This window comes from Anolis sagrei, chromosome 12, assembly GCF_037176765.1.
Source record: "Anolis sagrei isolate rAnoSag1 chromosome 12, rAnoSag1.mat, whole genome shotgun sequence".
NCBI lineage: Eukaryota > Metazoa > Chordata > Lepidosauria > Squamata > Dactyloidae > Anolis > Anolis sagrei.
In genome coordinates, this window is record NC_090032.1 from 16,306,208 (window position 1) to 16,333,929 (window position 27,722).

Here is a 27,722-nt window from a genome sequence, read left to right on the forward strand (position 1 = left end):
CCAAAGAAGGAGCCTCCACCACACTCCGGGGCAGAGAGTTCCACTGCTGAACGGCTCTCACAGTCAGGAAGTTCTTCCTCATGTTCAGATGGAACGTAGTAGGGACATCACCGATTTATCTGGGTCTCCTACTGTTTGTAATGGGTTTACTAAATTGATAACACAGCTAATAGCTTGTAATATTTTGTTGGTCTTTCTTCAATGTGTAGCATGGCTTGACTTGGAAGTATTCGAAACAGAGACTTGGCTTTAAGAGAAACTGTAACAAGTTTATTGAAGTATAGAATAAGCTTGATGGTTTCAATGTTTCTTAACTCCTAGAGACACATTTCTTTAGAGCAGGGGTCCTCAAAATAAGGCCCGGGGGCCAGATACGGCCCTCCAAGGTCATTTACCCGGCCCTCACTCAGGGAAGGGCCGGGTAAATTATCCCAGCAAAATGTCATAGAATCATAGAATCAAAGAGTTGGAAGAGACGTCATGGGCCATCCAGTCCAACTCCCTGCCAAGAAGTAGGAATATTGCATTCAAATCACCCCTGACAGATGGCCATCCAGCCTCTGTTTAAAAGCTTCCAAAGAAGGAGCCTCCACCACACTCCGGGGCAGAGAGTTCCACTGCTGAACGGCTCTCACAGTCAGGAAGTTCTTCCTAATGTTCAGATGGAATCTCCTCTCTTTAGGCATAGTCCAACAGTCTTTGAAGGGCACGGTGGCATCATCCTTGGGCATAACTCCTTTTCACCCATTTATTTGCATGTGCCAGATAACTTGACAGATTGCGATCGCACCCTGGGAAATGCGAAGTGATCTTTATCTCCGTCGGTGCCCCTTCGCCGTCTCTGAGAGTTGACTTTATTTCCCTGGTGTGCTTGCAGAGCTGTAACTTAATCATTCTGGGTCTAAAATTGGATTTAATTTCGCAGGAGTTGTCCGGGTAGATGGCCTTCTTTTGTTGTGCCTCCTTGTTTCCGTGTTGAGGCTTGTATTTATTTATTTTTATGTTGTCCTAGATTTCGAAATCAATTTTATGTATAAAATTAAAACCGTACTCTTGGGGCTTGGTGGGGGGGGGGGGGGAGCCTGATACAAATATCTAGGTCTAGAAAAATGTGCTTTTTTTTTGGACTGCGGTTTCCATAATCCTTCAGCAGGGAGATGCTGGGACCTGATGTCCATAGCGTTAACTTGTTGAAACTCTGCAATGTATACTTCTCTCTTTAGTTCCAAACACTCCAACTATTTTTATTTTTAGACACTTGTCAACAGATTGTGTATTTTTTTGCACAGTCCGGTGTGACATCTACTCCCGTCGATGCCATAAATCAGTGGTTCTCAACCTTCCTAATGCCGCGACCCCTTAATACAGTGGTTCTCAACCCTAATGACCCCTGAATACAAATCCCTCATGTGGTGGTGACCCCCAACCATTATATTGACTGTATATGACTGTGAGAGCCGTTCACTGACTGTGAGAGCCGTTCAGCAGTGGAACTCTCTGCCCCGGAGTGTGGTGGAGGCTCCTTCTTTGGAAACATTTAAGCAGAGGCTGGATGGCCATTTGTCAGGGGTGATTTGAATGTAATATTCCTGCTTCTTGGCAGAATGGGGTTGGACTGGATGGCCCATGACTGTGTGATCTGTTCAGCAGTGGAACTCTCTGCCCCAGAGTGTGGTGGAGGCTCCTTCCTTGGAAACTTTTAAGCAGAGGCTGGATGGCCATCTGTCAGGGGTGATTTGAATGCAAAATTCCTGCTTCTTGGCAGAATGGGGTTGGACTGGATGGCCCATGACTGTGTGATCTGTTCAGCAGTGGAACTCTCTGCCCCGGAGTGTGGTGGAGGCTCCTTCCTTGGAAACCTTTAAGCAGAGGCTGGATGGCCATTTGTCAGGGGTGATTTGAATGCAATATTCCTGCTTCTTGGCAGAATGCGGTTGGACTGGATGGCCCATGACTGTGTGATCTGTTCAGCAGTGGAACTCTCTGCCCCGGAGTGTGGTGGAGGCTCCTTCCTTGGAAACTTTTAAGCAGAGGCTGGATGGCCATTTGTCAGGGGTGATTTGAATGCAATATTCCTGCTTCTTGGCAGAATGGGGTTGGACTGGATGGCCCATGACTGTGTGATCTGTTCAGCAGTGGAACTCTCTGCCCCGGAGTGTGGTGGAGGCTCCTTCCTTGGAAACTTTTAAGCAGAGGCTGGATGGCGATTTGTCAGGAGTGATTTGAATGCAATATTCCTGCTTCTTGGCAGAATGGGGTTGGACTGGATGGCCCATGACTGTGTGATCTGTTCAGCAGTGGAACTCTCTGCCCCGGAGTGTGGTGGAGGCTCCTTCCTTGGAAACTTTTAAGCAGAGGCTGGATGGCCATCTGTCAGGGGTGATTTGAATGCAATATTCCTGCTTCTTGGCAGAATGGGGTTGGACTGGATGGCCCATGAGGTCTCTTCCAACTCTTTGATTCTATGATTCTATGATATTGTTTTGTTGCTACTTCATAACAGTCATTTTACTACTGTTGTAAATCATAATGTAAATATCTGATCTGCAGGATGCACTTTCATTCACTGGACCAAACTGGGCACAAATACCCAATGCACCCAAATGTGAATTCTAGTGGGGTTGGGGGAAGATTGATTTTGGAATTTGGGATTTATAGTTCACCTATAATCAAAGAACATTCTGAACTGCACCAGCAATGGATTTGAACCAAACTTGGCTCCCATGACCAATGGAAAACACTGGAAGGGTTTGATGGGCATTGACCTTGAGTTTGGGAGTTGTAGTTCGCCTATATCCAGAGAGCACTGTGGACTCATGCAATGGTGGATTTGGACCAAACTTGGCATGAATACTCAATATAACCAAATGTGAAGACTGGTGGAGTCTGGGGAAAATAGATCTTGACATTTGGGAGTTGTAGTTGCTGGGATTTATAGTTTATTACAATCAAAGACCATTCTGAACCCCACCAACAATAGAATTGGCTCAAACTTCCCACATGGAATCCCCATGACCATCAGAAAATACTGTGTTTTCTTATGGTCTTTGGCGACCCCTCTGACACCTCCTCACGACCCCCTCAGGGGTCCCGACCCCCAGGTTGAGAAACACTGCCATAAATAATTAATTTTGGTTATCTATATAAATAAAAATGTAATGTTCATTTGTGGGATTAACAGAACTCAAAACCACTGGACGGATTGACACCAAATTTGGACACCATACACCTAACATCCCATACACCTAACAATGTATGTCCTTCACTCAAAAAATTGATTTTATCATTTGGGAGTTGTAGTTGCTGGGATTTATAGTTCAGCTACAATCAAACTTGGCACACAGGTCTCCCATGACCAACAGAAAACACTGGAATTTGTAGTTCACCTGCGTTCAGAGGGCACTGTGGACTCAAACAATGATGGATGTGGACCAGACTCTACACAAATACTCAATATACCCAAATGTGAACACTGGTGGAGTTTGGGAAAATAGAATCTTGACATTTGGGAGTTGTAGTTGCTTGGGATTTATAGTTCACCTATAATCAAAGAGCATTCTGAACCCCACCACTGATAGAATTGAACCAAACTTGGCACACAGTTCTCCCATGACCAACAGAAAATATTGGAAGGGTGTCCTTTGGTTTAGGAGTTGTAGTTCACCTACATTCAGAGATCACGGTGGACTCAAACAATGAGTCCATCTTCCTGCAGAAACTCTACACGAATTCTCAATATGCCCAAATGTGAACAATGGTGGAGTTTGGGGAAAATAGAATCTTGACATTTGGGAGTTCTAGTTGCTGGGATTTGTAGTTCACCTACAATCAAAGAGCGTTCTGAGCACCACCGACGATGGAATTGAACCAAACTTGGCACACAGGTCTCCCATGACCAACAGAAAATACTGGAAGGGTTTGATGGGCAGTGTCATTTGGAGTTGTAGTTTGATGGGCAGTGTCATTTGGAGTTGTAGTTTGATGGGCAGTGTCATTTGGAGTTGTAGTTCACCTACATCCAGGGATCACTTAAAAACAAAAGAACCAATGAACGAAATCGCACCAAATTTGGCAGCAAAACGTCTCACAACACAAGGAGTGACCATCACTCAAAAAATTATGATTTTGACCTTAAGTTTTGGAGTTGTAGTTCACCTACATCCAAAGATCACTGTGGACTCAAACAATGATGGATCTGGACCAAACTCGGCACGAATACTCAATATGCCCAAATGTGAACACTGGTGAAGTTTGGGGAAAATAGAATCTTGACATTTGGGAGTTGTAGTTGCTGGGATTTATAGTTCACCTACAATCACAGAGCATTCTGAACCCCACCAATGATAGAATTGGGCTAAACCTCCCACACAGAACCCCCATGTGGGCCATAGCAATGCGTGGCAGGGGACGGCTAGTCATAACATAAGAAGGTAATAATGCATGCAGTAGAAATGGACCAAAGAAATGGCCAGGCTGACCCTTTTTTCCCCATCTGTTTTTCTTTCCAGTTGTGGACCGAGGAGTTGTTCAAGCTGGCCACCAACATCTTGGCACAGAACGCTTCGCGGAACACCTTCCTGCAGAAAGCGTGAGTGACTTCGCTGTATTGCATCAAATCGGATTATGGCTTTGTGTCCTCGGATGTGAGTTGCTCTGTGCCGTTTATTCAGCCAGCTTGTTTTGGTTAATCCAACCAAAAAAAGCAGACCCTTTTGCAGAAGATGGATTATTGCATTTGAAAGTTCGGAGTCTCAAGTTTCCAGTGTCAGCCCAGCCAATTAGGAGTTTATTTGGAAGTTATTATAACGATTATTGCTGCTGTTTATTGAGATAGGACATGTTGCTTTACAAGTAAAACAACAAACAGCCAGGCTTCACAAAGGCATACAGTCTCTCTCGTGAGATATACCGTATATTCCGGGGTACACTGCCTGGCAGGAGTGAGTGGGGTTGGACTGGATGGCCATTGGGGTCCCTTCCAACTCAAGGGTCCCATTATTACTGTTGTTGTTGTTATTGTTATTATCCAGCAAAACCGGATGGCCACCTGTTGGGAAAGCTTGGATGGGGTCCTCCTGCCTGGCAGGAGTGAGTGGGGTTGGACTGGATGGCCATTGGGGTCCCTTCCAACTCAAGGGTCCCATTATTATTATTATTATTATTATTATTATTATCCAGCAAAACTGGATGGCCACCTGTTGGGAGGGCTTGGATGGGGTCCTCTTGCCTGGCAGGAGTGAGAGGGGTTGGACTGGATGGCCGTTGGGGTCCCTTCCAACTCAAGGGTCCCATTATTATTATTATTGTTGTTGTTGTTGTTGTTGTTATTGTTATTATTCAGCAAAACTGGATGGCCACCTGTTGGGAGGGCTTGGATGGGTTCCTCCTGCCTGACAGGAGTGAGAGGGGTTGGACTGGATGGCCATTGGGGTCCCTTCCAACTCAAGAGTCCCATTATTATTATTATTATTATCATTATTATTATTATTATCCAGCAAAACTGGATGGCCAGCTGTTGGGAGGGCTTGGATGGGGTCCTCCTGCCTGGCAGGAGTGAGAGGGGTTGGACTGAATGGCCATTGGGGTCCCATCCAACTCAAGGGTCCCATTGTTGTTGTTGTTGTTGTTGTTGTTGTTATCCAGCAAAACTGGATGGCCACCTTTTGGGAGGGCTTGGATGGGGTCCTCCTGCCTGGCAGGAGTGAGTGGGGTTCGACTGAATGGCCATTGGGGTCCCATCCAACTCAAGGGTCCCATTATTGTTGTTATTGTTGTTGTTATCCAGCAAAACTGGATGGCCACCTTTTGGGAGGGCTTGGATGGGGTCCTCCTGCCAGGCAGGAGTGAGAGGGGTTGGACTGGATGGCCATTGGGGTCCCTTCCAACTCAAGAGTCCCATTATTATTATTATTATTATTATTATTATTATTATTACTACTACTATTATTATTATCCAGCAAAACTGGATGGCCACCTGTTGGGAGGGCTTGGATGGGGTCCTCCTGCCTGGCAGGAGTGAGAGGGGTTGGACTGGATGGCCATTGGGGTCCCTTCCAACTCAAGGGTCCCATTATTATTATTATTATTATTATCCAGCAAAACTGGATGGCCACCTGTTGGGAGGGCTTGGATGGGGTCCTCTTGCCTGGCAGGAGTGAGAGGGGTTGGACTGGATGGCCGTTGTGGTCCCTTCCAACTCAAGAGTCCCATTATTATTGTTGTTGTTGTTGTTGTTATTGTTATTATCCAGCAAAACTGGATGGCCACCTGTTGGGAGGGCTTGGATGGGTTCCTCCTGCCTGACAGGAGTGAGAGGGGTTGGACTGGATGGCCATTGGGGTCCCTTCCAACTCAAGGGTCCCATTATTATTATTATTATTATTATTATCCAGCAAAACTAGATGGCCATCTGTTGGGAGGGCTTGGATGGGGTCCTCCTGCCTGGCAGGAGTGAGTGGGGTTGGACTGGATGGCCATTGGGGTCCCTTCCAACTCAAGGGTCCCATTATTATTATTATTATTATTATTATTATTATTATTATCCAGCAAAACTGGATGGCTACCTGTTGGGAGGGCTTGGATGGGGTCCTCTTGCCTGGCAGGAGTGAGAGGGGTTGGACTGGATGGCCGTTGTGGTCCCTTCCAACTCAAGAGTCCCATTATTATTGTTGTTGTTGTTGTTGTTATTGTTATTATCAATCAAACCCGGATGGCCACCTGTTGGGAGGGCTTGGATGGGGTCCTCCTGCCTGGCAGGAGTGAGTGGGGTTGGACCGGATGGCCATTGGGGTCCCTTCCAACTCAAGGGTCCCATTATTATTATTATTATTATTATTATTATTATTATTATTCAGCAAAACTGGATGGCCACCTGTTGGGAAGGCTTGGATGGGGTCCTCCTGCCTGGCAGGAGTGAGAGGGGTTGGACTGGATGGCCGTTGGGGTCCCTTCCAACTCAAGGTCCCATTGTTGTTGTTGTTGTTCTTGTTATTGTTATTATCAATCAAACCCGGATGGCCACCTGTTGGGAGGGCTTGGATGGGGTCCTCCTGCCTGGCAGGAGTGAGTGGGGTTGGACTGGATGGCCATTGGGGTCCCTTCCAACTCAAGGGTCCCATTATTGTTGTTGTTGTTGTTGTTGTTGTTGTTGTTGTTGTTGTTATTGTCACCACAACATGAGGAAGCATATTTAGGGGTCACGGTGTTAGAAAGTTTGAGAACCACTACTCTAAATGATTCGGAACCACATCTTCCCCCTACGAACCTGTTACATTCCAGGTCAAGAGGAAACCCTCTGACTTAAAACACACCACACGAAGAGTGAAGAATCAAATCTTAGTAGATAGCCAGAAGAAATAAATGCTTGTAAGAAAATCAGAAGGTAATTTTCTGCGCTTTTTTTCTTCCTTATAGCTACACCCGGCTCAAAATCCAGGTCAATCAGGATGGCAGGATCCCTGTCAAGAAGTAAGGTCCTTTTTCTCCTCGTCCTCTTTGCTCTTTGATTGTAGGTGAACTATACATCCCAGTAACTACAACTCGCATATGTCAAGGTCTATTTTCCCCCAAGAGAGCCTCAAGAGCGCCCCTGGGCAACATCAACTATACTGCAAATGCTTACTTCGCGTAATGGTTGAGCCGCCCCTGTGTATGTGTTGCCGAAGGCTTTAATGGCCGGAAACACTGATTTCGTGAGTGAGCTCCGAAATCAGAACAGTAAATAAAGAACAACAGGGGAATTCCAGGCATGAAACAATCAGGGCCAGCTAACACCTTGCAACAAATAATAATAATAGTAGTAATAATAATAACAACTTTTTTTTGTATCCAGTCAATCCTTGAAGGTACCCATGGTGGCTTACATGGGGACAAGCCTGGTCAAAAGATTCCCCTAGGCAGGAAGCAGCCAGGCTTTGAAGCTGCAAGGCCATTCAGTGCTAATCAAGGTGGCCAACTGCAACATTCACTCTTTCCTCAAACAGACAAGAGTTTTTTCCCCCACCCTGGACATTATTCCACAGATATATAAACCCCACTTGTCCTAGTTTCCTATATACCTTACAATCTTTGAGGATGCTGGCCATAGATGTGGGCGAAATGTCAGGAGAGAATGCTCAGTGTTTCTCAACCTGGGGGTTGGGATCGCTGGGTGGGTCGCGAAGGGGTGTCAGAGAGATTACCAATGACTATCGGAAAACACAGTATTTTCTGTTGGTCATAGGGGTTCTTTGTGGAAAGTTTGGTCCAATTCTATCATTGAGATTCTTTGATTGTAGGTGAACTATAAATCCCAGCATGTCAAAGTCTATTTTCCCCAAACTCCACCAGTGTTCAGATTTGGGCATATTGAGTACTAGCTGTACCCATCACGCGTTGCTGTGGCCAACCTTCCCTGCCTCTTTCTTTCTTTCCCTCCTTCCTTCGCTCCCTCTTTCCTTCCTTCCTTCCCTTCTTTCCTTCTCTCCGTCTCTACCTCTTTCCTTCCTTCACTCCCTCTTTCCTTTTTTTCTTTCCTTCTCTCCTTCCTTCCTTCCTTCCTTCCTTCCTTCCTTCCTTCCTTCTCTACCTTTCTTTCCTTCCCCTTTTTCTTTTACTCTTTCTCTTTACTTCTCTACCTCTTTCCTTCCTCCCTTTTTCTTTTCCTTCCCTTTCTCTCCTCGCTTCCTTCTCTACCTCTTTCTTTCCTTCCCCTTTTTACTCTTTCGCTTTACTTCTCTACCTCTTTCCTTCCCTCCTTTGCTTTTCCATCTTTCCTTCTGTCTTTCCCCCTCCCTCTTTCTCTCCCTCCTTTCTTCACTCCCTCTTTCCTTCCTTTCCTTTTTTCTCCCCTTCTCCCCTTCTCTACCTTTTTCTTTCTTTCCCCCTTTTCTTTCCCTCTTTCTCTTTCCTTCTCTACCTCTTTGCTTCCTTCCTTTGCTTTTTGCTTCCACCCTTCCTTCTGTCTTCCCTCCCCTCCCCCTTTCTCTCTTTCTTTCTCTTTTTCCTTCGCTCCCTCTTTCTTTTCTTTCTTTGTTTGTTGAGAATTTACCTCTGTTCTCCTTCCCTGCAGCATCCTCAAAATGTTCTCAGCCGACAAAAAGAGGGTGGAGACAGCCCTGGAATCCTGTGGTCTGAATTTTAATAGGGTAAGTTTGTTTTGATATTTAACTACCCTTGTGGGGGGCTTCTCTCATGTCCCCGCATGGAGAGCTGGAGCTGACAGAGGGAGCTCCCCCAAATGTCCACCCAAGCCCGCCCCCGGTGGTGCAGCAGGTTAAACCGCTGAGCTGCTGAACTTGCTGACCAAAAAGGTTGGTGGTTCGAATCCAGTGGAGACATTACTTTTCATTCAACCCTCGTACGAATCTAATGTGCGCCCATGCCCCCCCCAGTGGCACAGCAGGTTAAACCGCTGAGCTGCTGAACTTGCTGACGAAAAGGTTGGCGGTTCGTATCCGGTGGAGGCATTACTTTCCATTCAACCCTCGTACGAATCTAATGTGCACCCATGCCCTCCCCCAGTGGCGCAGCAGGTTAAACCGCTGAGCTGCTGAACTAGCTGACGAAAAGGTTGGCGGTTCGAATCCGGTGGAGGCATTACTTTTCATTCAACCCTCGTACAAATCTAATGCACACCCATGCCCTCCCCCAGTGGTGCAGCAGGTCAAACTGCTGAGCTGCTGAACTTACTGATGAAAAGGTTGGCGGTTCAAATCCGGTGGAGGCATTACTTTTCATTCAACCCTCGTACGAATCTAATGTGCACCCATGCCCTCCCCCAGTGGCGCAGCAGGTCAAACCGCTGAGCTGCTGAACTTGCTGACAAAAGGTTGGCGGTTCAAATCCGGTGGAGGCATTACTTTTCATTCAATCCTCGTACGAATCTAATGTGCATCCATGCCCTCCCCCAGTGGTGCAGCAGGTTAAACCGCTGAGCTGCTGAACTTGCTGACAAAAGGTTGGCGGTTCAAATCCGGCGGAGGCGTTACTTTTCATTGAACCCTCGTACGAATCTAATGTGCACCCATGCCCTCCCCCAGTGGTGCAGCAGGTTAAACCGCTGAGCTGCTGAACTTGCTGACGAAAAGGTTGGCGGTTCGAATCCGGCGGAGGCATTACTTTTCATTCAACCCTCGTACGAATCTAAAGTGCACCCATGCCCTCCCCCAGTGGCGCAGCAGGTTAAACCGCTGAGCTGCTGAACTTGCTGATGAAAAGGTTGGCGGTTCAAATCCAGCGAAGTCATTACTTTTCATTCAATCCTCGTACAAATCTAAAGTGCACCCACGCCCTCCCCCAGTGGCGCAGCAGGTTAAACCGCTGAGCTGCTGAACTTGCTGACGAAAAGGTTGGCGGCACGAATCCGGTGGAGGCATTACTTTTCATTCAACCCTCGTACGAATTTAATGTGCACCCATGCCCTCCCCCAGTGGCGCAGCAGGTCAAACCGCTGAGCTGCTGAACTCGCTGACGAAAAGGTTGGCGGTTCGAATCCGGGGAGCGGGGAGTGCTCCAGTTTCTGCCAACCTAGCAGTTTGAAAGCATGCAAATGTGCGTAGATCAATAGGTACCGCTTTGGCGGGAAGGTAATGGCGCTCGATGCTGTCATGCAGGCCACATAGTCTTGGAGGCGTCTATGGACAACGCTGGCTCTTTGACTTGGAAATGGAGATGAGCACCACCCCCCAAAGTTGGTTACGACTAGACTTAATGTTGGCGGAAACCTTGATGTGCACCCTAATTTCTGCATGGTAATTTCACTAAAAAAAGTGAGCATTAGATTCGAGTAAATAAAGTAAACACTTGTTTACTTCCTGTGTGTGTGAGGAGGTACTTGAGAAACTATAAGTCACTTTCTGGTATGAGAGAATTGGCCGTCTGCAAGGATTTTGCCTAGGGGATGCCCGGATGTTTTGATGTTTTACCACCCTTGTGGAAGGCTTCTCTCATGTCCCCGCACGGGGAGCTGGAGCTGACAGAGGGAGCTCCCCGATTCGAACCTTCAACTTGTTGGTCTTCACTCCTGTCAGCACAAAAAAAACACAACAAAGCTCTCTTTACAAGCTAAGCAAATCTGCAGAGATCTTTCCTGTTTGTGATTGCTAAACAAACAAATCGCTCTCCAAAATAGCTTGAAGAAATAGTTTACAAAATATTACAAAATGGTATTCTCATTTGGTCAGTGCAGTCTCTGTCTTGATCTGTTCGCCTTCAGGCCTTGAGAACCATTGCCTTCCACTCTCGTCACATGTTTCCCCCATTTAGATGAAAAATATTCAATTTGTCAGCTGGAGCTGACAAATGGGAGCTCACCCTGCTCCCTGGATTCAAACCGCTGACCTTTCAGTCAGCAGTCCTGCCGGCCACCAGAGCGCAATAATAGCTGAAGGAGGGAAAATAATTTTTATATATCCTGTTTTGTATCTATATAAATAAAAATATAATGTTCGTTTGTGGGATTAACATAACTCAAAAACCACGGGACGAATTGACACCAAATTTGGACAAAATACTGATATTAGTCCAACGAGTGACCATCACTCATAAAAACACTGAAAAACACAGCAGAAAGGACTTAAAAAGCAAAAAAACACCAAAAAATACATTACAACACATGTGCAAAACCACATATATATATACACAAACACACACACATATATACACATATATACAAATATATGCACATATATACACACACAAAACATATACACACAGACAGGCCCACAGCAACGTGTGGCAGGGGATGGCTAGTTTTTAAATAAACCTGCTGGGCCCATAACCCTAGTATAGGTAAAAGTTTTCCCCTGACATTACGTTTAGTTGAGCCTGACTCTGTGGGGTGGTGCTCATCTCCATTTCTGAGCTGGAGCTGACAGACGGGAGCTCACCCCATTCCTCAGGTCTCGGCGGTGGCCGGGAGAACATTTGCACAATTAAAACTTGTGTGCCAGCTGCGCCCGTTCCTTGGGAAGTCTGACTTGGCCACGGAGGTCCACGCTCTTGTTACATCCCGAATAGACTACTGTAACGCACTCTACATGGGGCTGCCTTTGAAGACTGCCCGGAAGCTTCAACTAGTCCAACGGTCGGCAGCCAGGTTGCTCACCGGAGCGGCGTACAGGGAACATACAACTCCTTTGTTATGCCGACTCCACTGGCTACTGATGAGCTTCCGAGCACAATTCAAAGTGCTGGTTTTAACCTTTAAAGCCCTAAACGGTTCTGGCCTAGACTACCGGTCCGAAAGTATCTCCTGTTACGAACCATCATGAAGTTTAAGATCTTCAAGAGAAGCCCTGCTCTCGATCCCACCACTGTCACAAACGCGGTTGGTGGGGACGAGAGACAGGGCCTTCTCAGCAGTGGCCCCCTGTCTGTGGCACTCTCTGTCCAGGGACATCAGGTTGGCCGCCTTCCAGAAGGACCTGAGCCATCTCTAAAAATCTATACTTCTGCCTGGGACTTTTTTTAGTATTTTCCCTCCAGCTGCTGAACCATCACTTCTCCAGCGTGTGTTTGTCTCATTGGATTGATTTGCTCCATTTCTCCATCCTTAGAGCGAGTCCATCAAACCCGATGAGTTCACCCTGGAGATCTTCGAACGCTTCCTGAACAAGCTCTGCCTTCGCCCGGACATCGACAAGATTTTACTAGAGATGTGAGTGAACGGAGTTTCGTTTTGGTGCAGGAGAAGGGGGGGGGAGTGTCTTAATTTGATTTATTTGCCTTGTTTTGAAATTGTTATTATTAAAATTATTGTCCTGGTACGGCTGTACCAGGAGCTTCAGCTTCATTTTCTTTCTATTGTTTGCATATATTCCAAGGTTCAATGCATTTGCAACAAGGTGGCTTCCCTTGGTTTGCAATCATAGGGCTAGCCACCTGTCTATCATTGTTAAGTTTTGGTTCCGCCCCTTTCCCCAGGGCCATGGGAAGAGAGGGAGCCATTTTAGTTCAGTCTTATAGTGGAAAGCTAAGCTACAGGATGTAGATTAGCTCCATCCGTAGAAAAGCTTCATTTCCTATAGCATCTAGGGCAGAAATTCCAGGGAAAAACAGTCCCAAAGCTCTGGCTGGGAGCTTACAGCCTTTCAGCTTTACAGCATCTGAGGGAAACAGTCCTAAAGTTTTGGAAGAAAACAGTTTTGCAGACTCAAAGAACTCCAGCTGGAGAATCTACATAGCCTTGACTGGTAGGTCTACTTGGGACCCAAGACGCAGCTTGGAACCGGTAGTACAACCCACATCAGCAAAGCTTAGACAGTAGATTGCCTGGGAGGGGTTAAAAGGGGTTTTCCTTGTTAAAGAAAGAAATAGTTCTCCAAGCAAGGTGCCTGTCCATTTTGGGGCAAGTTAAGAAGCAGTTGTTTAATCTGTTGAAGATCCAAGAAGTGTTTGTTGTTTTATTGAAGACCTAAGCAATAATAAAGAACTTTGTTAAACATTTCAAGCCCTTTAAAGACTGTGTATGGGAAAATCCTTGAAGGCCTCTCACCCGAGGCACCCCAGCTCCCCGCTGGGCACAAAGAGCACGTCCTATTTAAAAAATCAATTATTACAGGCCCAGCACGTGGCAGCACAATTATGATTAGCCGCTTTCTACAGGGAGAAAGGTGGGATATAAACATGGTGATGATGGCAATGTTAATGACGATGGTTGTGCTGTCACACCCAGACACTATAAAGTTAAAACTAAGATGGGCTTTTCTCTTTATCTGGGTGAACTGCGGGTGGCTTACTTAGAAGCTCAAGATTTCCAGCAACTGAGGCCAGTTCGGATTTGAACATCAAACAGAACATTATTTATTTATGTATTTAAAAATTTTCTATACCGATCTTCTCATCTACAAAAGGGACTCAGATCCGGTTCACAATATGTGTTCATAAACAAAAATACAAACCACACAATGCATCATCATTACACAATTCAAAACATATTACAATCACATAGCCACGTCGTCAAAGCATTCCTGGTCATAATTCACAATTATTCATTCTCCTTCCATATGGACCAAAGTTGTCAAAGGCCGCATTCCACAGCAAAATCTTTGTTAGCTTCCTGAACGTCAGGAGGGAGGGAGCAGTTCTAATCTCCTGTGGAAGGGAGTTCCAAAGCCGGGGAGCCACCATCGAGAAGGCCCTGTCTCTCGTCCCCACCAACCGCAATTGTGACAGTGGTGGGATTGAGAGCAGGGCCCCCCTGAAAGATTTTAAAGACCTCGATGGTTCATAGGGGAGAATCCGTTCAGACAGGTAAACAGGGCCAGAGTCATTTAGGGCTTTGTAGGTCAAAACCAGCACTTTGAATTGTGCTCGGAAGCTAATCGGCAGCCAGTGGAGCTGGCGTAACAGAGGGGTTGTATGCTCCCTGTACCCAGCACCCGTTAGAAATCTGGCTGCCGAGCATTGGACTAGCTGCAGCTTCTGGGCAGCCCCACGTAGAGAGCGTTGCAGTAATCTAGACGGAATGTAACCAAAGCGTGGACCACCGTGGCCAAGTCAGACTTCCCAAGGTACGGGCGCAGCTGGCGCACATTTATTTCTCAAAGTCCTTGACAGACTTGGCACAGCTTGATGAAGTTACAAACACAAACAGTCAACTCGTGAATCCATATAGATGTTCTTTCCTTCTCTTTTTCTTCGGCAGCTCAGGGTTAGGGTAAAAGATCCCAGGATTTTTTTACCATTGGGGAAAGTTAACTAACTTTCCCCAACGGTAGAAAAATCCTGGGATCTTTTACCCTAACCCTGAGCTGCTATCTTTTAGAAAGAGCAGGTCTTCCTCTATCCAAGCTCAAGGTTAGTTTGGGGATGAAGTAATGGAGCCTCTCCCAATGGCAGAGAAATCCAGAGATATTCCCTGCCCCAACGCTGAGCTACTGCCTTTTGGAAAGAGCGGGTCTTCCCCTATCTGAGCTCAGCACCAGTTTCAAAAGCAAGAGGGTAACCGTACTCACAATGGCCTGTCCGAGCTGCCTAGCTTGGCCACCAGCACATCTGAGGCTTTTTCTATACTAAAGACGGCAGGAGAGCTTCTCCAAAATGGAGATCTCATCCCCAGGAAAAAGGGCGGTCTCTAGACCAAACACCTCACCAAACTACAAATCCCAGGATGCTATAGCATTGAGCCATGGCCAATAAATTAAGGATAATGCCCTTCAAGTACGATCTCCAGCTGCTCCTAAGGAAGCTTCCTCTTTGGCTCAGGAATAAGATTACTGTATTATACAAATCTAATGTGCACCCAAGCGCCCCCCCCCCCCCCCCGGTAGCACAGCAAGTTAAATCGCTGAGCTGCTGAACTTGCTGACGAAAAGGTTGGCGGTTCGAATCCGGGGAGCAGGGAGAGTTCAAACATTTGCAGTTCGAAAACATGCAAATGTGCGTAGATCAATAGATACCGCTTTGGCGGGAAGATAATAGTGCTCCATGCAGTCATGCTGGCCACATGGTCTTGGAAGACAACGTATATCTTTGCATTTAATTTTTTTCCTGTCTAATTGGAGGCAGACCCTGTTAGTTTTGGTCCATCCCTCTAATCTGTTAAGACCTTCTTCTTCCTCCACTTCCTCCTCCTCCTCTTCCTCCTCCTCCTTCCCCTTCTTCTTCTTCTTCACCTCCTCCTCCTCTTTCTCCTGCTCCTTTTTCACCTCCTCCTCCTCTTCCTTCTCCGCCTTCTCGGTCCTCTACTTTTTCTTCTTCTTCTCCTTTTCCTCCTCCTCCTTCTCCTTGTCCTCCTCCTTCTCCTCCTCCTCCTTCTTTTTCTTCTTCTCCTTCGCCTCCTCCTCTTCCTCCTTCTCCTTCTCCTCCTACTCCTTCTCCTCCTCCTCCTCCTCCTCCTTCACCTCCTCCTCCTCCTTCTTCACCTCCTCCTCCTCCTTTTCCTCCTTCTCCTTCCTCTCCTTTTTCTTCTTCTTCTCCTCCTCCTCCTCCTATTCCTTCTCCTTCTTCTCCTTTTTCTTCTCCTTCTCCCCCTCCCCCTCCTCCTCCTCCTTGTCCTCCTCCTCCTCCTTCTTCTTCTCCTACTTCTCCTCCTCCTCCTTCTCCTCCTTCTCCTTCCTCTCCTTTTTCTTCTCCTCCCCCTCCTCCTCCTTCTTCACCTCCTCCTCCTCCTTCCTCTCCTTTTTCTCCTTCTCCTCCTCCTCCTCCTCCTCCTCCTCCTATTCTTTCTCCTTCTCCTCCTTTTTCTTCTCCTCCTCCTCCTCCTCCTCCTCCTCCTTCTTTTTCTTCTTCTCCTTCGCCTCCTCCTCTTCCTCCTTCTCCTTCTCCTCCTACTCCTTCTCCTCCTCCTCCTCCTCCTCCTTCACCTCCTCCTCCTCCTTCTTCACCTCCTCCTCCTCCTTTTCCTCCTTCTCCTTCCTCTCCTTTTTCTTCTTCTCCTCCTCCTCCTATTCCTTCTCCTTCTTCTCCTTTTTCTTCTCCTTCTCCCCCTCCCCCTCCTCCTCCTCCTTTTTCTTCTCCTCCTCCTCCTCCTCCTTGTCCTCCTCCTTCTTCTCCTACTTCTCTTTCTTCTCCTCCTCCTTCTCCTCCTTCCTCTCCTTTTTCTTCTCCTCCCCCTCCTCCTCCTTCTTCACCTCCTCCTTCTCCTTCCTCTCCTTTTTCTCCTTCTCCTCCTCCTCCTCCTCCTCCTCCTATTCCTTCTCCTTCCTCTCCCTTTTCTCCTCCTCCTCCTCCTCCTCCTCCTCCTCCTTTTTCTCCTCCTCCTCCTCCTCCTCCTCCTCCTTCCTCTTTCTCCTCCTCCTCCTCCTCCTCCTCCTCCTCCTCCAACTTCTTCTTCACCTCCTCCTCCTCCTTCCTCTCCTTTTTTTCTTCTCCTCCTCCTCCTCCTCCTCCTCCTTCCTCTTTCTCCTCCTCCTCCTCCTCCTCCTCCTCCTCCTCCTCCTCCAACTTCTTCTTCACCTCCTCCTCCTTCCTCTCCTTTTTTTCTTCTCCTTCTCCTCCTCCTCCTCCTCCTTCTTCTCCTTCTCCTCCTTCTCCACCTTCTTCTTCTCTTCCTCCGCCTCCTCCTCCTTCTCTACCTACTACTTCTCCTTCTGGTAAACAGTGGAGCCAAGGGGAAGCCGTACCTCAGTCTGGACCAGCTGATGGACTTCATCAACCAAAAGCAAAGAGACCCCCGCCTCAATGAGGTCCTGTATCCTCCGCTGACTCAGGCCCAGGTCCGCCAGCTCATCGACAAGTACGAGCCCAACCAACAGTTCCAGCAGCGAGGTGAGCCCTCTCCGTCTCCCTATCCTTCGTAAAATACTTTGGGTTCGCATAATCTCAAGGCTAGTATGGTTGGAATGTTGGACTTTATTTATTTAATGTCAAAAGCATTGCATAAATAAGTCTAAAACTGATAAAAATCGAGGGAACACCCAAACAAACCCAAACTCTGTCGGTCCTGCCTGAGGATAAATCAGGGTTGGTATTAAATCATTTCCTAGAGACCGGAACGAATGTGTGTATGTGTTTGGTTTGTTTGTTTGTTTGTTTTAATGTCTCAAGAAATGCATATTGCTTGGGGAAAGGAACTTTCTCTCTTTGCGATTTAGTATACAAATAGAAGTTATTACTATTATTATTTGTAGTAGTAGTAGTACAAATTGAAAGTTGTTATTACTACTACTATTATTATTATTAGTAGTAGTAGTAATGCAAATAGAAGTTGCTATTACTATTATTATTAGTAGTAATACAAATAGAAGTTGTTATTACTATTATTATTATTAGTAGTAGTACAAATTGAAGTTGTTATTACTATTACTAATGGTAGTAGTTGTAGTAATACAAATAGAAGTTGTTGTTATTACTATTATTATTAGTAGTAGTAATAATGCAAATAGAAGTTATTACTACTACCACTACTAGTAGTAATAATACAAATAGAAGTTGTTACTACTACTATTAGTAGTAGTAGTAATACAAATAGAAGTTATTATTATTAGTAGTAGTAATACAAATAGAAGCTGTTATTACTATTATTATTACTTATAACTTTCTCTCTTTGCGATTTAGTATACAAATAGAAGTTGTTATTACTATTATTATTATTATTAGTAGTAGTACAAATTGAAGTTGTTATTACTATTACTAATGGTAGCAGTTGTAGTAATACAAATAGAAGTTGTTGTTATTACTATTATTATTATTATTAGTAATACAAATAGAAGTTGTTACTACTACTACTACTATTAGTAGTAGTAATACAAATATAAGTTATTATTATTATTAGTAGTAATACAAATAGAAGCTGTTATTACTATTATTATTATTATTAGTAGTAGTAGTAATACAAATAGAAGTTGCTACTACTACTACTATTATTATTATTAGTAGTAATACAAATAGAAGTTATTATTAGTAGTAGTAGTAATACAAATAGAAGTTGTTATTATTAGTAGCAGTAATACAAATAGAAGTTGTTATTACTATTATTATTAGTAGTAGTAATACAAATAGAAGTTGTTGTTGTTGTTATTATTATTATTAGTAGTAGTAGTAATACAAATAGAAGTTGTTATTACTATTAGTAGTAGTAGTAGTAATACAAATAAAAGTTATTATTATTATCACAGTATGTCACAGCAAACGAAGCACTTCCGCATTCCCCGCATGCTTCCCCGCTGGAATGCTTTGCTGGAGTCTTCTTTATGGCCTCATAAATCAGTTAATTTAGCCTCCCCACACTTTAAGGTGGTACCTAATTTTCCTACTTAACAGATGCAATTGTCTTTTGGGCTGCAAAGGTCGACAACAGGCTACACACAATTGGTTGGAAACCCACTCCAACCCGGGCTGGCTTCGAACTCATGACCTTTTGGTCAGAGTGATCTTAATGCAGCTGACACTCAGCCAGCTGCACCACAATCCCGGTAGTAGTAGTAGTAGTAGTAGTAATAATAATAATAATAATAATAATAATAATAGAACAACAGTGGCAAATTATAACTATGCAGTTTGTGCATGGCAATAAACATCATGGATGGATGCGTAAATGGGAACCAGTGGGTGCTGCGATTTCCCCTTTTGCTACCTTCTAATGTTTTTTGCCCCCCTGTCTTTTCTTCAGACCAGATGTCGATGGAAGGGTTTGGGCGCTACCTGGGCGGAGAAGAGAATGCCATTGTCCCCCCAGAAAAGCTGGACTTAAGTGACGATATGACCCAGCCCTTAAGCGGCTACTTCATTAATTCTTCACATAATACCTACCTCACAGGTATGTTCTGCAATGGTTGTGACTTTCTCTCCATCTTCTGCAAATGAAAAAAAAAGTTGCATATCTAGATAGAGAATATATAGTTTTTGCTTTGTTTGCATTTATATCCCACCTAGGTTCTTGTGGGTTTTTTCGGGCTATAGAGCCATGTTCTAGAGGCATTTTCTCCTGACGTTTCGCCTGCATCTATGGCAAGCATCCTCAGAGGTAGTGAGGTCTGTTGGAAGTAGGACAATGGGTTTATATATCTGTGGAATGGCTGGGATGGGGCAAGAAGCACTTCCCTTCTGGAGCTAGGTGTGAATGTTTCACCTGATCACCTTCATTAGCATTTGAAGGCCTGCCTGAGCCTGGGAAAATGTTTTGTTGAGAGGTGTTAAGATGTGCCTGGTTGTTTCCTCTCTGCTGTTTTGCTGTTGTAATTTTAGAGTTTTTTAATACTGGTAGCCAGATTTTGTTCATTTTCATGGTCTCTTCCTTTCTGTTGAAATTGTCCACATGCTTGTGGATTTCAATGGCTTCTCTGTGTAGTCTGACATGGTGGTTGTTGGTGTGGTCCAGCATTTCTGTGTTCTCAAATAATATGCTGTGTCTAGGCTGGTTCCTCAGGTGCTCTGCTATGGCTGACTTCTCTGGTTGGAGTAGTCTGCCGTGCCTTTCATGTTCCTTGATGCGTGCCTGGGCAATGCTGCTGCGTTTGGTGGTCCCTCTGTAGACTTGTCCACAGCTGCATGGAATACAATGGTAGACTCCTGCAGAGGTGAGAGGATCCCTCTTGTCCTTTGCTGAACGGAGCATTTGTTGGATTTTCTTGGCGGGTCTGTAGATAGTTTGTATGTTGTGTTTCCTCATCAGCTTCCCTCTGCGGTCAGTGGTTCCCTTGATGTCTGGCAGGAACACTTTTCCTCTGGGTGGATCTTCATCTTGACTCTCATGGCTTCTCCTTGGTGGTCTTGCAGCTCTTCTGATGTCTGAGGTGGAGTCTCCATTGGCCTGGAGAGCCCACTTGAGGGGGTTCAGTTCATCTTGGAGGAGGTGGGCTTCACAGATTCTTTTTGCACGGTCTGCCAAGGCTTGAATGGGGCTTCTTTTTTGACTTGGGTGATGGTTGGAGTTTTTATGTAGATATCTCTCTGTGTGTGTGGGTTTTCTGTAGACGGTGTGACCCAATTGTTGATCTGGTTTGCGGATGACTAGGACATCTAGAAAAGGCAGTCTTCCTTCATTTTCATATATCCCACCTGTCGTGCATTTATGTCCCACCTTTCCTCCAAGGTGCTTAAAGTGGCATATGGGTTATTTTCTTCCAATTCTGTGTTCACTACAATCCCATATTGTTGGTTATGCTGCAAAAGGAAAAGGTGAACACACCCAAGTGAACCTCATGGAGGAGCGGAGGATTTCATATAATAGTGCCTTAGCGCTATCTATATATATATATAAATGCTCTGTGCGTCATGAGTACCTTAAAAACAAACGAACCAATGAACGAAATCACACCAAATTTGGCAACACAACGTCTCACAACATAAGGAGTGACCATCACTCAAAAATTATGATTTTGTCATTTGGGAGTTGTAGTTGCTGGGATTTATAGTTCACCTACAATCAAAGAGCATTCTGAACCCCACCAACGATGGAATCTAACCAAAATTGGCACACAGGACTCTCCTGACCAACAGAAAACACTAGAAGAGTTTAGTGGGCATTGACCTTGCGTGTTGGAGTTGTAGTTCATCTACATCTAGAGAGCGCTGTGGACTCAAACAATGATGGATCTACACCAAACTTGGCACAAATACTCAATATGCCCAAATATAAACACAGATGGAGTTTGGGGGAAATAGAATTTTGACATTTGGGAGTTGCAGTTGCTGGGATTTATAGTTCACCTAAAATCAAAGAGCATTCTGAACCCCACCAACGATGGACTTGAACCAAACTTGGCACACAGGACTCCCACGACGAACAGAAAATACTGGAAGGATTTGGTGGCCAGTGTCCTTTGGTTTTGGAGTTGTAGTTCACCTACATCCAGAGATCACTGTGGACTCAAACAATGAGGGATCTGGACCAAACTCTACACGAATACTCAATATGCCCAAATGTGAACACTGGTGGAGTTTGGGGAAAATAGAATCTTGACATTTGGGAGATGTAGTTGCTGGGATTTATAGTTCACCTACAATCACAGAGCATTCTGAACCCCACCAACGATAGAACTGGGACAAACCTCCCACAAAGAATCCCCATGTGGGCCACAGCAACACATGGCAGGGGACGGCTAGTTTATTTATACAGAAGTTTAAATGGCGCCCCATAACTTCTCACTTCTTTCTAGAATTGGCTCTTGCTCACTGTTGGCAAGACTCCTGTAAATAGTATTAATGATAATAATATCTATATAAATAAAAAAATGTAATGTTAGTTTGTGGGATTAACAGAACTCAAAAACCACTGGACGAATTGACACCAAATTTGGACACAAGACACCTAACAACCCAATGTATGTCCTTCACTAAAAAAGAAAAAAGATTTCGTCATTTGGGAGTTGTAGTTGCTGGGATTCATAGCTCACCTACAATCAAGGAGCATTCTGAACCCCACCAACGATGGAATTGAACCAAACTTGGCACACAGTTCTCCCATGACCAACAGAAAATACTGGAAGGGTTTGGTGGACAGTGTCCTTTGGTTTTGCAGTTATAGTTCACCTACACACACACACACACACACATATCCCTTTTCCCTAGTTCCAACAGACCTCACTACCTCTGAGGATGCTTGCCATAGATACAGGCGAAACATCAGGAGAAAATGCCTCTAGAACATGGCCATATAGCCCGAAAAATCCTACAACAACCTATTAAAATGGTTGTTTTCTGTGGTAAAAATCATTTGCAAAAGGGAATAAACCCAAACCTTTGCATCAGAAAGGAAATATCGTAGTCTGAGGTTCAAAATGTCTTCCTCAGAGTTACTTTACACAACATAAAAGCATAAAAAGGTTGTTTTCAGAGGTAAAAATCCTTTGCAAAAGGGAATAAAGCCCAATCTTTGCATCCGAAAGAGAAATATCGTAGTCTGAGGTTCAAAATGTCTCCCTTAGAGTTACTTTACACCACAAAAAAGAGTAAAATGGTTGTTTTCTGAGATTAAAATCCTTTGCAAAAGGGAATATACACCAACCTTTGCATCAGAAAGGGAAATATCATAATCTGAGGTTCAAAATGTCTCCCTCAGAGTTACTTTACACCATAAAAAAGCGCAAAATGGTTGTTTTCTGAGGTAAAAATCCTTTGCAAAAGGGAATAAACCCCAATCTTTGCATCAGAAAGGGAAATGTCGTAGTCTGAGGTTCAAAATGTCTCCCTTAGAGTTACTTTACACCACAAAAAAGAGTAAAATGGTTGTTTTCTGAGGTAAAAATCCTTTGCAAAAGGGAATATTTCCCAACCTTTGCATCAGAAAAGGAAATATTGTAGTCTGAGGTTCAAAATGTCTCCCTCAGAGTTACTTTACGCCATAAAAAAGCGCAAAATGGTTGTTTTCTGAGGTAAAAATCCTTTGCAAAAGGGAATAAGCACCAACCTTTGCATCAGAAAAGGAAATACTGTAGTTTGAGGTTCAAGATGTCTCCCTCAGAGTTAATTACGCCACATAAAAGCATAAAATGGTTGTTTTCTGAGGTAAAAATCCTTTGCAAAAGGGAATAAACCCCTTTGCGTCAGAAAGGGAAACATCGTACCGTAGTCTGAGGTGTTTGTGTGCTCACTTTTGTTAAATGAAATCCAAGGAAAAAGGAGAACAGAGCGATTGCCTGAGGGAACGTTTATCTGAAGTGAAAGGGTTTTTATGAGGGACGTCTGCGAAGAAAATGTCTCCCTCTTGGGAACTGAAAGAGCGGTCTCTCTTGAGATACAGATCTGCTCCTTGTATTGCATTTCCTCTTTCCCTTTTTTTTCTCCTAACCGTTTTGGATATGGCTTCTCCAATTCCAGTTTTGTCAGGCGTATAAATAATTCACTGGCCGACACACATTTTGCTGCTTTAAATGTTCGCCCTGTTTCTGGGTCGATTTGAGTTGCTGATTCCAAAAATTGCGTCTGCTTTCTCCTTATCAGCTCCGGTTTTTTAGATACAGAACATATGGAATCTCCTATAGAAAATCCATAATAACCTTGTCTGAGAGACTATAGCTGGTGGGGTACAATCAATGCATTTTTCTGAATAAGTGCCTTGAAAAATCCCCGGAACAGGCCTAGAAAGCAGGACATCCAAGAAAAAACATAAAACTGGTGGTAGAATAATAATAATAATAATAATAATAGTAATAGTAATAATAATAATGCGATATAATACAGTCATAACAAGAATATATAATATATTATAATAATGCAATGTAATACAAACATAAGAATATATAACAGTAACAATATATAATAATAATGCAGTATCATACAATCATAAGAATATATAACAATAACAACATGCAATGTAATACAATCATAAGAATATATAATATAACAATAATATATAATAATAATACAATATAATACAATCATAAGAATATATAACAATAACAACATATAATAATGCAATGTAATGCAATCATAAGAATATATAATATAACAATAACAATATATAATAACAATGCGGTATCATACAATCATAATAATAATATATAACAATAACAACGTATAATAATGCAATGTAATACAATCATAAGAATATATAATATAACAATAATATCTAATAATAATAATACAATATAATACAATCATAAGAATATATAACAATAACAATATATAACAATGTTGTTCATTCATTCAGTCATCTCCGACTCTTCGTGACCTCATGGACCAGCCCACGCCAGAGCTCCCTGTTGGCCGTCACCACCCCCAGCTCCTTCAAGGTCAGTCCAGTCACTTCAAGGATGCCATCCATCCATCTTGCCCTTGGTCGGCCCCTCTTCCTTTTGCCTTCCACTTTCCCCAGCATGATTGTATATAATATATACATATAATACATATAATATATAATATAATATATATACATATAATATATACATATAATATAACAATAACAATATATAATAACAATGCAATATAATACAATCATAAGAATATACAACAGTAACAATATATAACAATAATACAATATAATACAATCATAAGAATATATAACAATATATAACAATAATGCAATATAATACAATCATAACAAGAATATATAATATAACAATAACAATATAATAATAATGCAATGTAATCTATATAAATAAAAATGTAATGTTGGTTTGTGGGATTAACAGAACTCAAAAACCACTGGACGAATTGACACCAAATTTGGACACAAGACACATATCAGGTCAACAAGTGACTATCACTAATAAAAACACTGAAAAACACAGCGGAAGGGACTTAAGAAGCCAAAAAATACATTACAATGCATGTGCAAAACCACATATATACACACAAACACACATATATACACGCATTTATGCATACACGCACAAAACACATACACAGAAAGGAGGGAGGAAGGAAGGAAAGAAAGAAGGGTAGAGAAGGAAGGAAGGAGGGAGAGAAGAAGGGAAAGGAGGGAAGGAGAGAAAGAAGGAAAGAAAGAAATTGAGAGAAGAAGGAGGGAAGGAAGGAAGGAAGGAAAAAAGGATAAAGAAGGAAGGAGAGGAGGGAGAGAAAGAGAGAAAGAAAGAAAGGTAGAGAAGGAAGGAGAGAGAAGGGAGAGGAGGGAAGGAGAGGAAGAAGGAAAGAAAGAAAGAAAGAAAGGTAGAGAAGGAAGGAGGGAAAGGAAGAGGGAGAGAAGAGGGAAGGAGAGAAGGAAGGAAAAAAGGATAGAGAAGGAAGGAAGGAAGGAGAGAAGGAGGGAGAGGAGGAAAGGAGAGAAGAAAGGAAAGAAAGGTAGAGAAGGAAGGAGAGAAGGAGGGAAAGAAGGAGGGAAGGAGATAAAGAAGGAAAGAAAGAAGGGTAGAGAAGGAAGGAGGGAGAGAAAAAGGGAAAGAAGGAGGAAAGGAGAGAAAGAAAGAAAGGTAGAGAAGGAAGGAAGGAGAGAAGGAGAGAGGGAAGGAGAGAAGGAAGGAAAGAAAGGAGGGTAGAGAAGGAAGGAGAGAAGGAGGGAGATAAGGAAATAAGTAAAAGAGGGAAGGAAGGAGAGAAGGAATGAAAGAAAAAGGGAGGGAAGGAAGGAAAGAGACAAGGAAGGCTGGAACCAAAGAGCAAAGGAAGCGAGAAAAGAAAAAGGGAGAGAAGGGAAAAAGAGGGAAGGAAAGGCAGAGGGAGGGAAGGTTGGCCACAGCAACACGTGGCAGGTACAGCTGGTTAATAATATAAAATAAAAATAATTAAATAATAAATAATAAATAAATAAATAAATAATAATAATAATAATAAAAATAAAAATAAAAATTAAGAATAACAGTATATAATACAATAATAATAATTATTATAACAATATAATAATTGTGATGTAAAATATAATGGTGATAATAATTCTCCTTTCATCCGCAGCTGGGCAACTGACCGGCAATTCCTCGGTGGAGATGTATCGGCAGGTCCTGCTGAGCGGCTGCCGCTGCATTGAGCTTGACTGCTGGAAGGGTCGACCACAGGACGAGGAACCCTTCATCACCCACGGATTCACAATGACCACGGAAATCCCCTTCAAGGTATCTGAGACGAAAACATAGCCCTGTTGAAGGGATAGACCTCCTATGTTGGGCCTGGGACCTGGACTGTGCCACCCATTGAGATGAACCCAAGAAAGGAGGTCTACCTTCTCAACAGGTCTACCATTGCAGACTGAGCCTAGTCTTAGGACCAGCAAAATATCAAAACCTTAAGCCACAACTCAATCAATATGTTCATTGTCATAGTCCAGGCCCATGTCCAAAAGCTATGAAAGGTACCCAACAGTTTTCGGAGTAAATACGGGACAGGAGACACTCAACAAAGGCTATTATCAAGCTTACACCAAGAGTAAAAACACTGTAGGTTACAGATACAGTTGGGGAGAAATCAGACTAGCTCTTTGACTCTCCATGGCAATTTATGTGTCTGCGAAACATGGACTGTCTACAGATGTCAACATTTGACACCGAAATACAACACCACCTGAGTTCTGTGAGTGCAGCATTTTTCCGAATGAAGCAGAGAGTGTTTGAGGAGCGAGACATCCATAGGGAGACCAAGGTGCTTGTTTATAAAGCTATTGTCCTCCCAATCCTGCTATATGCCTGCGAAACGTGGACCATCTACAGATGTCAACATTTGACATCAAAATACAACACCGCCTGAGCTCTGCGAGTGCAGCATTTTTCCGAATGAAGCAGAGAGTGTTTGAGGTCCGGGACATCTGTAGGGCAACCAAGGTGCTTTTTTATGAAGCTATTGTCCTCCCAATCCTGCTATATGACTGGGAAATGAGGACTATGTACAGATGTCAACATTTGACACCGAAATACAACACTGCCTGAGCTCTGCGAGTGCAGCATTTTTCCGAATGAAGCAGAGAGTGTTTGAGGACCGGGACATATAAAGCAATTGTCCCCCCAATCCTGCTCTATGCCTGCAAAACGTGGACTGTCTACAGACGTCACATGCAACTCCTGGAATGATTCCATCAACGTTGCCTCCGAAAATTCCTGCAAATCTCTTAGGAGGACTCGCAGAGCTCAGCCAGTGTTGTAATTCAGCGTCAATGCTGACTTTTGTGGAGAGGTGGCTGCCAAGGAAGCGGAAATGGTCAACATTTTCTAACATTACTCCACTAAGCTGTATTTCTGGCATTGAAGAAGGATTGACTGGTGATTGCTGGAAGAGCACTTGGGTTTTCTCGATGTTCAGTGACAGGCCGAGCTTCTCGTATGCTTCTCGTATGCTTCTGCAAAAGTGTTGGGAGTGGCTTGTAGGTCTTCTTCTGAATGTGCACAGACGACATTATCATCGGCATATTGGAGTTCTATAACAGATGTTGCTGTGGCCTTGGTTTTGGCTTTCAGTCTGCTGAGGTTAAATAGCTTGCCATCTGTCCGATGTCTATGATTCTAAGGTTGCACGTTCGAATCCGGGAAGCGAGTGAGCTCCCACTGTCTCCATTTCTAAGCCGAAGAGCTGGCATTATCTTAGACACCTCCGAGGTTATGTGGCCGGCATGACTGCAATGAGCGCCGTTACCTTTCTGTCGGAGCAGTACCTATTGATCTACTCATATTTGCAGGATACAAATAATAGTAATTTATTCAATTATTTAATAAATAAATAAATAATACATTATTAATAATTAAATAATTAACCGGGAGCCCTCGGTGGCACATTGGGTTAAAGCGCTGCGCTGCTGAGCTTGTTGACCCAAAGGTCGCAGGTTCAATTCCGGGGAGAAGCGTGAGCTTCCGCTGTCAGCCCTAGCTTCTGCCAACCTAGCGGTTTGAAAACATTCAAACGTGAGTAGATCAATAAGTACCCCTCCGGCGGGAAGGTAAGGGCGCTCCATGCAGTCATGCTGGCCACATGACCTTGGAGGT

General features: G+C 43.9%; 1 protein-coding gene across 1 annotated transcript in view; it reads left to right on the top strand.

Moving 5' to 3' along the window:
• Positions 1-27,722, top strand: part of PLCB3 (phospholipase C beta 3) — a 139,841-nt gene that overhangs the window by 50,630 nt on the left and 61,489 nt on the right. Inside the window, exons 5-11 of the mRNA XM_067472482.1 lie at positions 4,509-4,588; positions 7,414-7,467; positions 9,050-9,125; positions 12,537-12,637; positions 17,024-17,190; positions 19,034-19,180; positions 25,711-25,868. Coding sequence (XP_067328583.1) covers positions 4,509-4,588; positions 7,414-7,467; positions 9,050-9,125; positions 12,537-12,637; positions 17,024-17,190; positions 19,034-19,180; positions 25,711-25,868 — 783 coding nt within the window. The remainder of the gene's footprint in view (positions 1-4,508; positions 4,589-7,413; positions 7,468-9,049; positions 9,126-12,536; positions 12,638-17,023; positions 17,191-19,033; positions 19,181-25,710; positions 25,869-27,722) is intronic.